This window comes from Musa acuminata, chromosome BXJ2-11 (genome assembly GCF_036884655.1).
Source record: "Musa acuminata AAA Group cultivar baxijiao chromosome BXJ2-11, Cavendish_Baxijiao_AAA, whole genome shotgun sequence".
NCBI classification, from domain to species: domain Eukaryota; kingdom Viridiplantae; phylum Streptophyta; class Magnoliopsida; order Zingiberales; family Musaceae; genus Musa; species Musa acuminata.
In genome coordinates this window covers 25372626-25385353 of record NC_088348.1, presented here as the reverse complement: position 1 = coordinate 25385353, position 12728 = coordinate 25372626, and the positions used below count along the sequence as shown (strand labels likewise).

At 39.7% G+C, this 12728-nt stretch overlaps 1 protein-coding gene across 1 annotated transcript in view; it reads left to right on the top strand.

Moving 5' to 3' along the window:
- Positions 1 to 12728, top strand: part of LOC103971536 (protein MOR1) — a 35123-nt gene that overhangs the window by 17349 nt on the left and 5046 nt on the right. The window contains exons 21-43 of the mRNA XM_018820783.2: positions 382 to 482; positions 570 to 677; positions 760 to 865; positions 940 to 1019; positions 1103 to 1252; positions 1339 to 1414; positions 1506 to 1630; positions 1714 to 1824; positions 1907 to 2056; positions 2136 to 2210; positions 2317 to 2398; positions 2840 to 2967; positions 3041 to 3142; positions 3222 to 3296; positions 5676 to 5771; positions 5874 to 5975; positions 6056 to 6157; positions 6364 to 6546; positions 6616 to 6727; positions 6908 to 6984; positions 7151 to 7230; positions 8839 to 8904; positions 9036 to 9159. Coding sequence (XP_018676328.2) covers positions 382 to 482; positions 570 to 677; positions 760 to 865; positions 940 to 1019; positions 1103 to 1252; positions 1339 to 1414; positions 1506 to 1630; positions 1714 to 1824; positions 1907 to 2056; positions 2136 to 2210; positions 2317 to 2398; positions 2840 to 2967; positions 3041 to 3142; positions 3222 to 3296; positions 5676 to 5771; positions 5874 to 5975; positions 6056 to 6157; positions 6364 to 6546; positions 6616 to 6727; positions 6908 to 6984; positions 7151 to 7230; positions 8839 to 8904; positions 9036 to 9159 — 2411 coding nt within the window. The remainder of the gene's footprint in view (positions 1 to 381; positions 483 to 569; positions 678 to 759; positions 866 to 939; positions 1020 to 1102; positions 1253 to 1338; positions 1415 to 1505; positions 1631 to 1713; positions 1825 to 1906; positions 2057 to 2135; positions 2211 to 2316; positions 2399 to 2839; positions 2968 to 3040; positions 3143 to 3221; positions 3297 to 5675; positions 5772 to 5873; positions 5976 to 6055; positions 6158 to 6363; positions 6547 to 6615; positions 6728 to 6907; positions 6985 to 7150; positions 7231 to 8838; positions 8905 to 9035; positions 9160 to 12728) is intronic.

The following is a 12728-nucleotide window of genomic DNA, read 5'->3' as shown; positions in this document are numbered from 1 at the left end:
AGCGTTTAACATTTTCTTGATTTTCCATAACATGGAGTCAAAAAGCTCATTTGAGTTGGTCTATTTGAGGTTCGGAAGCTCATCAGGCTTGGCCTTGCCCTGACATGAATGTGCCCCAACTCAATGTTCCTGGGCTGGTTTGCAGGCCCATTACCTACCCTAGTTCTAGTCCAAGTCATCATTTTTTGTTTAGTTTTGAAGCATATTCATATTTGGAATGAGAATGGATAACACAGCTGACAAAAGAATAGATAACTAAATATTTTCTTTTCGACCGTCATGTGACTTTCGATAAGTGGTTTGGTATTTCGTCTTATATTTATGCCTAATATTTTATGATTACTGATTTGGCAATTTTTGAGAGATGCATCATGTTGACAGGCATTAGTGAAAGGGTTGCAGACATTAAAACACGTTCCCAAGCAATGAAATGCCTTACTACTTTTTCCGAGGCAGTTGGTCCAGGATTTGTTTTCGATAGAGTAAGTAGATTGCTGTAGTTTTTGAATTAACTTTGTTTTTTCCTTGTTAGACTTAAACACTCACATGCTGTTTCTATGACATTTAAGCTCTTCAAAATCATGAAAGATCACAAGAATCCAAAGGTTCTTAGTGAGGGTATTTTATGGATGGTCTCCGCAGTTGAAGATTTTGGAGTTTTGCATATAAAGTTGAAGGTGCTATTATGTTTTTGTTATCTCATCAGTGGTTTCCAGAAAACTCGTCTTTATATCTTTAAAATCAATTCTGGGATTGCAGGATTTAATTGATTTTTGCAAAGACATTGGGCTGCAGTCCAGTACAGCTGCAACAAGGAATGTAACAATTAAACTTATTGGAGTCTTACATAAATTTGTTGGTCCAGGTAACTTGTCTTCGATTTGTCAGTTTTTTGTTGGTCAGGACTTTAACAGTATTTTAGTTTTTGCTTCCTTGCAGATATTAAAGGCTTTATGACTGATGTCAAGCCTGCTCTTCTAAGTGCACTAGATGCTGAGTATGACAAAAACCCATATGAGGTACAAAATAAAGGGCAGAAGATGACCATATCCTTGGATCTCTTTGAATCACTACTGCTGGTACTTATTATGTTAATTGACAGGGTTCTGCTGCAGCTCCTAAGAAAACAATAAAAGCCTTAGATTCTGGGTCATCTATTTCTGCTTCTGGGTCTGATGGGCTGCCACGTGAAGATATTAGTGCAAAGATGACACCCAATCTTTTGAAAGATATAGGAAGTCCTGAGTGGAAAGTATGAGTTTCATAGATCTTAGTTAATCTTTTATTACAGTCATCATTATTGTTATGCAGCCTGAATATTGTTTCACTGGTCTATAGGTTCGTTTGGAGTCCATCGAATCTGTTAACAAAATTGTGGAAGAAGCACATAAACGTATCCAGCCTGCTGGAACTGGTATATTTCTGTCCATATGATTACAATTAATTTACTAAAATTTTCAAATTCATTTTGATCTCAATGTCTATTGTGACCCTTCAATTACCAGTGGAGTTGTTTGGTGCTCTTAAAGGCCGTCTATATGATAGCAATAAAAACTTGATAATGGCAACATTGGCTACCCTTGGTGGTCTTGCATCTGCAATGGGTCCTCCTGTTGAGAAATGTAGTAAGGTAGCGTTGACTCTCAACTTTTTGTTCTTCAATCAAGGTACATTTATGCCTTGTTGATGTGATCACTTTCTTTTTTTATAAAGGGAATTCTATCAGACGTACTGAAATGCCTTGGTGATAACAAGAAGCACATGAGAGAATGCACTCTAAATACTTTAGACTCATGGTGTCTTGCTGTTCATCTTGATAAGATGGTACTTTTGAGTCCATATGATTTTTTACTTAATTTCTCCACTATTTCTCACTAACATGTTTGTCTGCTGCATTTTTTTCTAGGTTCCTTACATCACAGTTGCATTGGCTGAATCTAAACTTGGTGCAGAGGGGCGAAAAGATCTTTTTGATTGGCTAACAAGGCATTTATCAAAGGCCAATGATTTATCTGATGCTTCACACCTCTTAAAGCCAACTGCTACTGCTTTGACTGTGAGTCAACTTACAGATGACCAGTTACACTTTCTTTGAGAAAGATGTATCATAAATAATATATATTTGCTTTGTTTAGGATAAATCAGCAGAGGTTCGAAAGGCTGCTGAATGTTGTTTGGGTGAAGTTTTGAGGGTTTGTGGACAAGAGGCAGTATGTGAACTTTGCATCAACTGCTTTTAACCTTACCTTTTCTCTTCCACGCCATGATGGCATGGATTGCTGACATAACTTTTTTTGTGTGTTTATAACTGAGTAGGCTATCAAATGCATGAAGGAACTCAAGGGACCTGGGCTGGCTCTTGTACTTGAGAGGTTAAAGCCTTCTGGGCTGACTGAAGGTATATCCTATTTCAAGTGTACAAGAATAACAACCAAACCATAAATTTGGGGTTGGTTACACGGATATTTTGCTACCTTTTCGCCATTAGGATTTGTAAAAGACTATATGTCTTGTTAAGAGTATTTAAATCTTTATTTGTAGTCTTTATTAAAGTTTTTTAGTCTTTCCCTACCTCTCCTCATAACACTAACAACAACCATTTTATCTCTTCTAAGTACCACATCTCTATGTCTCTTGAACAATTCTTTCTCAATTTATTCTCTCTGTTGATGTGATACCCAGTTGATCATGAATAAAAACATTTTTTTTCCTTATCTTTTCTAATACTCCACACTTCCATACACCACACTCAGATCTTATTGCTAGTGTCATGTCTTAAATTTACTTTTCTTGACTTTGCTAAATGCATTCCAATTTTGCCTATGTTTGCCTACTTCAGAAATTTTAGATTCCACAAGATCTGTTTCTGGTGGTCTGGCTTCGAGATCCACCATAAAGAATGGAAAACCAGGATCCAATATCAGCAACGACCGTGGCTTGAGACATGGCATGAAGGCTACAACAATGGTGTGTTCTTCTTCCTGGTCATAAGATAATTTTACATGGAATGCTGCTTATCTTAATATTTTTGTTTTGGCAGAGAAGTGTTCCATCAAGGGCTTCAAAATTTGAACCTTTTGTTTCTGCTCAAGATCTTGCAGTCCAGTCACAGGCTTTATTTAACATCAAGGACTCAAATAAGGTGTATTTCCATGGAAGGGATAATGCTGATATGTTGCTGAGATTTCAGAATTTTATCTTTTCTGTCGGGTACTTTGCAGGAAGATAGGGAGAGGTATGTTGTTCGTAGATTCAAGTTTGAGGAGCCACGTGTTGAGCAAATTCAGGACATGGAGGTTTGCATCTCAAAATAAATCTTATCTTAATGTGAAGGTTATTAAAAGCTGTCAGACTGATATTAGTGTTGGTATTTATTGATCTGACCAATTATTGGTGTTGATGCAAATGTACCAGACCAATTAATTTATGGTACATTTATAATTTTTTTATTTTTTATTATTTATCCAATGATGCCTAGAGGTATGGGTTGGTATACTATCTGGTAATTGGTACCATGCTGATCTGATAGTTTACTGAAACTAGATTACCAGTATTTAAACCCTTGGTTGAATACAAGTTAAATCATAGGCTACCTGTATTGAAATACCAGTTAAATCCTTGGTTAAATTCTAGGTTACGGTATTTAAATACTGGTATCTGATGCTGATCTGATAGGTTACTAGTATTTAAATCCTTAGTTAAAGTTTTCTTGTGTTTGTCTCATATTGTTATATCTATAAATCTCTATCGGGAACCACTAGATGCTACTCCCATGAGTTTGTGGTACTCTTTGTCCCTGAGATAACATGGTTTATCTGAGTATGAAATTGGACAGGATGACAATCAAGGTAGGATTTAGGTATATATGTCAGTGCATCTATTTTGTTGACAACATTAAATGTCAATACATATATCAATTTAGTTCTGTCAATATCTCGATGTCTAAACATCCCAACATATAAAGGATTTTGAAAATATCTGTATTGATTGTTTGGACTTTGGAATATTCATTTTAATTGTTTTTCCTTTTATTTGAGCATTCATCCTTTTCTGTTTTACTTGCTTGTAAGTCTTCCTATTCCTCTCAAATGAATAGATAAGTTTGAGTTAATTCTTTTATTAGTCGTTTGGTAAATTCATGAGTACACATCCATATCAAAATTTACTTTGGATCTGTATTTCTCTTGCATCCATCTTTAAACTGTCTACAATTTAAAGAAATATGGTTGCAAAATACAGTTGCTGTCCAATACTCCAACCTGAATGCATAGAAGCAGAGAGATGTTTTTATCACATCCAATTTATCTTTGCCCATATATGAACCAGCAAGAATCTATTCATGCAAAGTGGTCAATAAGTTAGAACTGCTTACTAACATTTGGCTATAAAATGTACTACTGGGAACATATATCCTGTGGGCCCCTGTTCATAACGTCTTGAGAATTTCCAGAATTTCCTTAATTTGTGGCTTCGCGCAGTGAAGGCCTCAAAGTATAACTGATGGAAGTCCAACAATACAATACCTAAGTGTAGATTAGTGGTCTGTATGTTTCTCATAATATTCATGTTGTGCTGATGGGCATTGATGTTTGCCGAGATTCCATCTTAGTATACAGGTCAATCCCATTTTATGTGGGTTTTCCCCTTCATTTTAGGAGACTTGTAAAATTGAATCTGAAAGTAATGCACTGGGTGAGAGGATACTGTTTCAATTGAACATAGAATTGTTAGAATTCATTATCATGGGCCCTCTCTTACATTAAACCTTTCTAGTCATCAAAGAGGTTTTTCTTTCTCATATGTCATCTTCTTGAACTGAACACTGGTTCACATTTTTATTATGATTTGACATCAATACTCTATCTAGTTTGCTCTAGCTAACCAGCCAAGGTCTTAATCAGACTCGAAAGGAACTTTGCAAATCAATTTGAAACATGGGTCATCTGAATTGTGGAAAGGGTCTTAATCAAACTCAAAACAAACTTTACAACTATATTTGGAATATGGGGCATCTGGATTTGTGTAGATTTGTAAAAGTTGAGGTGGAAGGTTCCATACCACTTAAGAATTTTGATAAAGTTGTGCAAACAAACATGTATGCTGCAGACATGGGACTGGAAGAAGATAGTTTGGCTCCACGATCATTATGTGTTTTATTATTTTCTTTCAAATTTTGTGGGTCTGTTAGGTTCAAACCTGGTGTAAAAATGACACTAGCCTTTTTCTATCCAACATAGAAGATGAACCACATCGACGGTGTTGTTGCATTACACTGGTTCAAGTAGTCAGTATAAGCAAGTTAATGAAGCTGTTTGATTAAATGCTTTGGAAGTAATAAAGAGTATTCCAAGCAGAAAGCACATACATGAAAACAAAGTACACAACTGTGACTAAGATGCTACTTATGCTTGAATGTGTTTTAAATAAGGCAAATCCTATAATGCTCCAGACAACTTTAACTGGGCCTTGCATTGGTGATTGGCCAAGCAGCTGGCATCATTTTTGGGGCACCGTTCATGGTCAAGTACATGGGCCAGGACGGTGCAAGGCTTTCACAAGCCTCAGTTTATGATGGTTAGGAATGCCAAAAAAAAAATGTTTTAGCAATGATATAGTTTTATTTATTGAGAAATTCAAATATTCCTGTCATTTGATATCGATTTTTTTTACTGCAGTATGATTTTGTGAAGCATTTCAGAGAAGACCTACATAGGCGACTTTTAAGCACAGATTTTAAAAAGCAAGTAGATGGGCTTGAATTATTGCAAAAGGTCAATTTACTTTTTTCCTTTTTAATAACAATAAAGTTGTGCATGTATCATTTATAGATTTTATTCTCACCAACAAAACTCGTCATCTTTTTGTTCATGTAGGTTTTACTGTCAAATAGGAAAGAAATAATTGAACTTCTTGACATACTCTTAAGGTGGTTTGTTTTGCGGTTGTGTGAGTCCAACACAACATGCTTGTTGAAGGTAAAAAGTTTTGTGTCTATGTTGCAATTGTTTAAGAGTTCGGAGTACTTTAACTTTATCTGCTTAAACATGACATGCAGGTGCTTGAATTCCTTCCTGAGCTTTTTGGTATTCTAAAGGATGAGGGTTACACTTTAACTGAGGCAGAAGCCGCAATGTTTCTTCCATGCCTAATGGAGAAGGTTCATTTGCATTTTTTGTGTTTCTTTTCTCTTATGGTTTGATCAAACATATAACTGTGAGAACTTATAATGTTAAGAATTCTCTTCTTTTGCTTCATTATTTAATATTTACAAATTCATCTGTCCTTAATATATTTGAATCATATTCTATAGCTGCTGCATGTTACTTTATGTGTTCGATAACTTGATCTTGTTCTGCAATGCAGTCTGGTCACAACATTGAAAAAGTCAGGGAAAAGATGCGTGAATTGATGAAGCAAATTGTTAACATTTATTCAGCTTCAAAGTTCCTTCCTTATGTTTTGGAGGGCTTGCGATCAAAGAATAATCGTACTCGAATAGAAAGTGTTGATTTCATTGAATACTTGATTGATCATTATGGAGCTGAGGTCAACTCTAACCGTCATACTTTGCCAGTATTGCTCATCTGCAAAATGCTTATTGATTTCTTTTTGCAGATTAGTGGACAATTAAAATGTTTGCAACTTGTTGCTGGGTTAACATCAGAACGAGATGGTGAAATCAGAAAAGCTGCTCTTAATACAATGGCTACTGCTTATAAAATTATTGGTATGTGTCTTTGGTGCATTGAATTTTCAACAGGTTCTAGGATTGTTCTTTCATGGCTGAGGGCACCTTAATTTTTGATAAATTAATTCCCTTTGGCCATATATGGTAACAGAAGAAAATCACCAAGTTGATTGCCTGATGATATGTTTGTTTAACATGATTTGTTCCTTTCTTGAGCAGGGGAAGATGTATGGAGATATGTTGGAAAGCTATCTGATGCACAAAGGAGTATGCTAGACGATAGATTTAAATGGAAGGTCGGTATATACTTTTCCATCATTTGCCTTTTTGACATGAGAGTCGTAGAAATGTCTAGAATAGTGGTAAGCTAGATTTATAGTGTCATGGGTGCTTCCTATTAACCATTACATTTCTTTTGCTCTTTTTCTTATTCTTAACATGTCTTGTTTTGTTATTGTTTAGGCTAGGGAGATGGACAAGAGAAAAGAAGGGAAGCCTGGAGAGGCCAGAGCTGCTTTGAGGCATTCAGTGAGAGAGAATGGGTGACTCTCCCTCCCTCCTTTACTCACTTTCCTTCAGTCTTCCTCTTCTCTCTCTCTCTCTCTCTCTCGCTCTCTCCTCCCACTCTCCTTGGGTATATACATACATGTGTGTGTGTGTGTGGTCCTTCATCTACTATGAAAATATATATACGGTTTTTAACAAAAGTCCCTCCCCTTGCCCCCTTGACGCCCATGCTACCCATGGAACACACATTCATATAGGTTTTGCTTCTTGTCCTGTCGGCAGTAGTAAAAAACCAGAGGGATGTAGCGCCTTTACCATCCTTTATGACCTAAAGCAATCCAACCAGCTTTGCCTTTTTTCTCTGTTGGACGCTTTAAAAGTGATGTAAATGTAACCACATGGAATGGCAAGGAGCTGAGGAGATAGACGTGTCTCCAAGTCTTTTAGTAGTTTTTCCTTCCTGGCGCTCCCTTACATTTTTCTGAAAGAAGACTTTTTTCAGGACAAATGGGAGCTCTTACCTTTTGATTCTTGTAGATTAGGCTGTCTTGTTCAGTTCATATTGGAATTTCATCCTCCAGGTTTTCTGGGTGAGCAAGCATGCTTCATCTTTCGTGCTCCTGCTGCTTTTGATCTAGAAAAGCTTGGCTCGCAGGAGGCTCTCTATGGAACAAAATTGCCAGCCAAGCCCCTAAAAATGAGAGCAGGAACCAAAATGGTAGGGTTTGTAAGCAGCTCAAGCATGGCTGCAGTAGTAAGTGAACCTTCTTCAAAAAGGTATAGAGGATAATCTACATAAGCAAAAGGTGGATGCCTGTGCCTACCCACCTCGTCTCAAGTCTGATAGTATGCCCTGCCAACAAGCACCAGTGAATCTTAAGTCAGCCAGAGAGTTGAATAGAGCGTGGATAAAACAGGGTGCTATAGTTCCTTTTCAAAATGAAAGGAGGCTGATCAAATAACCAGTCTGAATTTCAACTTTCTCTGGATGAATTGCATTTTGCTGTACTAATCTTAGAAAATCTTAACATAATGGCAACCTAATATATTGGCACATATTGTTTCACCATTTTCTTTATGCTAACAAGTCAAACTCTTGATAAATATTACTAGATTGAAGCTAAAATATAGTAGCAAATTCATTTTCCACATTTTTATTTTTTTAGATATGATCATCTGACTTTTTAAATGCTTATTGACTAAAGTTGATTATAAAACTATAATCAGCTGAGTTGATCCATCATTCACCAGTAAATTTATATTAATTTTGGGATTTTGACACTAGTGAGAAAATAGTAAAACATGATTTCCCAGTTTGCCTATTGAGTTTTTGTAACTTCATGAACTTAGGATAAGTAGATCTTCCATCACTGGGTTTTATTTTAACTAATCTTCTTTGGATTGGCATACAACTTATTTGAACTTCCGTCATTGGTATTTTTTCATGCTATTTTAAATGGTGCATTGTTTCAAAAAATCTGGTAGAAATATTTATTTAGGATCACAATTAATGCCATCCTTTTTTGGTGTTTGGTACTGAAATTTGTTTGCTATTCTTTTATTATTTCGGTAATATTGTTTGCAATTTTCTTCACATACTTTGCTATGTTAACATGTGTTTTAATTTCTTTGTCGATTTGCAGTCTAGATGTAGCAGAACAGAGTGGAGAAGTTTACTTACATTCTGTCTCTGTTCCTGTGGCAACAAGGTATGTATAATTCTTTGAAGATGTAATAATGAGATTTGAATTCTGATAAGAACCACTCATATGTGTATGATACGACTTTGTTATTTATTCCTTTTTATCTGTTTTCTTGATAATGAACTGTTTATCGGTAGGGAAAATGATGTTTATGCTGACTCCGACGAAAGGCACATTTCAGCTCGACAATTTGCTACTGCACATGGTCTCACCGACTGGCTTAAAGCTCTTGATATCATTGCAATGGGTTCACCTGAACAGGTTCATTGTTTCTTGGATTTAACCACTACTTTAATAAGCATCATGGAGTAAATTGTCGGTCATGGTAATCTGAAAGAAACTTTATAACATTAGAGTTCTTGGGTTATTTGCCTCAGGTATCACATTGCTTCTCCATCCATCAACTTGCTTTTTCTACATATACTTTGGGTGTCATCAGTCAGACTTTCAGTTTTTACTTAATCAATACAAAGTTACTTTGTGTTCATCCCCTTCATTTTTCTAATGCCTTTCATTCTTCATTTTGGCCTAGATCCGTCTCAGGTTGGCATTAGTGATAAGACCCTAAGGTCTTATCGTGGAAGAAAGGGGAGAAATGAAAGAAAAGGGGATGATCACTTTGAGAGGATCGGCCTCCTTGATCGCTTCGAGGGGATCGGCCTCCTAGGGTTTGTCATAACAAACTGAAATAATATTTCATTAATTGATTGATTTAAAGAAAGGGTTACATCACTATTTATAGAGTTTCACCTAGAGTTCATCAGGACTTGGACTCATAATAATAATTAAATATTAAATAAACTTCTACCCGACTCTAACTGAACTAAACAGACTCAATAAACAACTGAACTAAACTGACTCAATAAACATTATTCAAAAGCTTAGAAAAAGGGTCATAACAATTCCTCCCTCTTCAAATCAGCCTTGTACTCAAGGCTGAGCAGCATCAAACTCGAGGAGCTTCTTTTTTAGCACTTCAGTCATAGGCTATCTGCAACGCATCACAATCTATTGATCAAGTAAGTATGGTCTCCACTTTTTGATAGTGTAAGTAACAAGTCAATCTTTCAGTGTAGTAATCGTTGCAAGAAACTCCTGGCCCTGTATAATCAATATTATCTTTGAACATTTACTATCACAAGTTAAAATCCGTCCATCAACGATCTTTACTTCGAATTTGCCACAGCCTTCAATGTGATAAGCTAATCGGGCTACAACTTTCCTGTCCATAAAATTATTAGTGTTACCAGTATCAATCAAAACTATAACAGGCTGATGTTTTAGAGTTCCGCCAACTTCCATAGTTTGCGGGTTAGAGTAGTTGGCTAATGCATGTATTGTATGTATGGTAGGTCCAACATCTTCATTAGAATTTATACCTTCATGATCGGAGTCCACATTTTTAGTTTTCGGTTCCTCTCCAATTGGTTCAATCATCAGAAGTTACCCTTGTTTACATCGGTGCTCCATACTCCACTTTTCATCATAGTACAAACCCCTTGCTGATCTTTCCTTGCTAATTTTTTTCTCATGTAGATGTGCAAATGAGATCGCAGCTATCATAGTGCGGGGTTGACGAGCCTTAACTTCACACCGGATCTCTGGAATAAGCCTTTCAATAAATGTACCCAGAAGTTGTCGGTCCGACCAATGTCTAGCTTGATTTGACAATCTTTCAAACCTACTATGATATTCCAGCACTGTAGAAGTCTGACGAATTTTGGCGAGTTGACAATCAACATTCTCATATTTGGATATGCCAAAGCGAACAAAAAGCCCTCTTTTGAACTGCTCCCACGAAGGAACTTCGTGGAAAGTTTCATACCAATCGTACCACTGGATTGCATCTCCATCGAGCTGGATTGAGGCCACTTCTACCTTAGATTCTTTTGGGGTTCTGTGAAATCGAAAAAAAATTTCTGCCTTAGAGATCCAACTAGTCGGATTCCCATCTTCCCATCTCGGAAATTCTACCTTCATGTGTGAGTAGTTTGTGTCACAATCTTGGGGTCCTTTTTTTGTATTTTCAGATCTGTGCAACGTAGAACTTGAGCCCCCATTTTGTTGAAATTTGTTGAGGCTCTCCAATAGGCTCTTTTTGAAATCATTAAGTGTTTCTTGCTGTCGATTCTCAATTCTGATTTTCAATGCTTCCATTTGTGCTTTCACTGAGTTATCGGTGGCTATTGTGTAAGATTGCAAATCTGTAATCTTAACTCCTGTTTTTGATGTCGGTTAAGGGTATCAACACTGTCGATGCGAAGTTGTCGAGGAGGTGGACGCCGAGGGCAGTGTTGCGGTCGCTGCGTTGGAGGAAGAGTTGCTGCCTTGTTTTTGTTGCTGCGTGGGGTGAGAGCACCGAGGGCTGGAAGGCGACTGCGTCGGTGTGGCTGCAGTTGCTGTGACCCAAGGGGGTGATCACCGAGCAACCGGGTTGAGGCTGCGGTGATGGAAACCTGTAGTGACGGTTGCGGCCCAAGGGAAGGCAGCGACGATGGTGTGGTTGGGGGCAGCGCCGCCAAGGGCTCGCCGCTGTGGTGGCTGTGACGGTGCGGATGGGAGGCAACGATGCTTGTTACAGTCGCTGTGTGGAGGGATCGCTGCTATTGAGGGCTGGGAGGCAGCGATAGTGGTGTGGCTGGGGGTAGTGCCGCTGTGGTGGCTGTGACGGCGCGGATGGAAGGCAGCGTTGCTCTATCTCTGGCGCACTGTAGAAGGAGGCGCTGGTGACGTCGAGGGATCACGTGCAGTTGAGGAAATGGCTGCGATGGTCGTGGTTGCCTTGTTTTGATCGCCACGTGAAGGGATGGTCGAGCGATTGCGGCTGCGACCCAAGGGGGGGCAGCGATGGTGGCGCAGTTAGGGCAGCGTCGCCGACGGTAGAAGTGACGAGGGGGTGGTCCGCTGGTTGCGAAGTAGCGGTCATGGCCCTTCTCGCTCGAGCGAGATGGGGCAGCGAGGGGGCGAAGGTCGCTGGTCGGGGAGCAGCGGCAGCGGTGGTAGAGCGGCCAGGAAGCAACGACGGTGGTGGAGGAGTTGCCTTGCAGCGGTGGTGGGGAAGAAGGGAAGCAGCGGTGCGGCGGGCTGAAGCAGGGGTGCGGGCTGCCGGGAAGCAGGGGCGGCAGTGCTGGAGAGGGGAAGAATGGTGGCCGAGGAGCAGCGGTGACGGTGGTCGAGCGACCGGGAAGCAGTGGCGGCAGTGGAGAAGGAGAAGGAGGCAGCGAGGGCCACGGCTACGATCGACAAGGGGCTGTGGCAACCGGCGGTTGTGACCAAAGGGGGGGCTGCCACGATGGCGGACTAGGGAAGCGTCGCCGATGGTAGAAGCGACGATGGGGTGGTCCGCTGGCTGGGAAACGGCATCGGCGGTCCTTCTCGCTCGAGCGAGATGGGGAAGCGAGGAGGAGAGGTCGTTGGCCGGGTGGGGGCAGTGGCGGCGGTGGTGGCTGCTTGCTGGGCAACAACGGCGGCAGTGGTGGTCCCTCAACCGAGAAGCAGCGGCGGTAGTGATCGCTGACCGGAGAGCAGCGGCGGCGGGTGGGCTGGCCGGAAGCATGGGAAGCAGGGGTGCATGGTTGCGGCTTCTTCTTCCTCTCATCGTTTCCTCTTCTTTTTTTTACGATGAAGATAACTGCAGTGAGGGGCCAGCGGCGGCAGCGGTGGTGGTTGTTGGCTAGGCAACAACAACGATGATGGAGAAGGGGCAACGATGGTCGTTGGCCGGGATGCAGAGGTTCCTTCTCGATTGAGAAGGATCGACGTTCATGGTTGTCGGCTTCACCGTTCCTCCCACAAATTTCTCTCTTTTTTTTTTTTTTTTGATAGCTAAG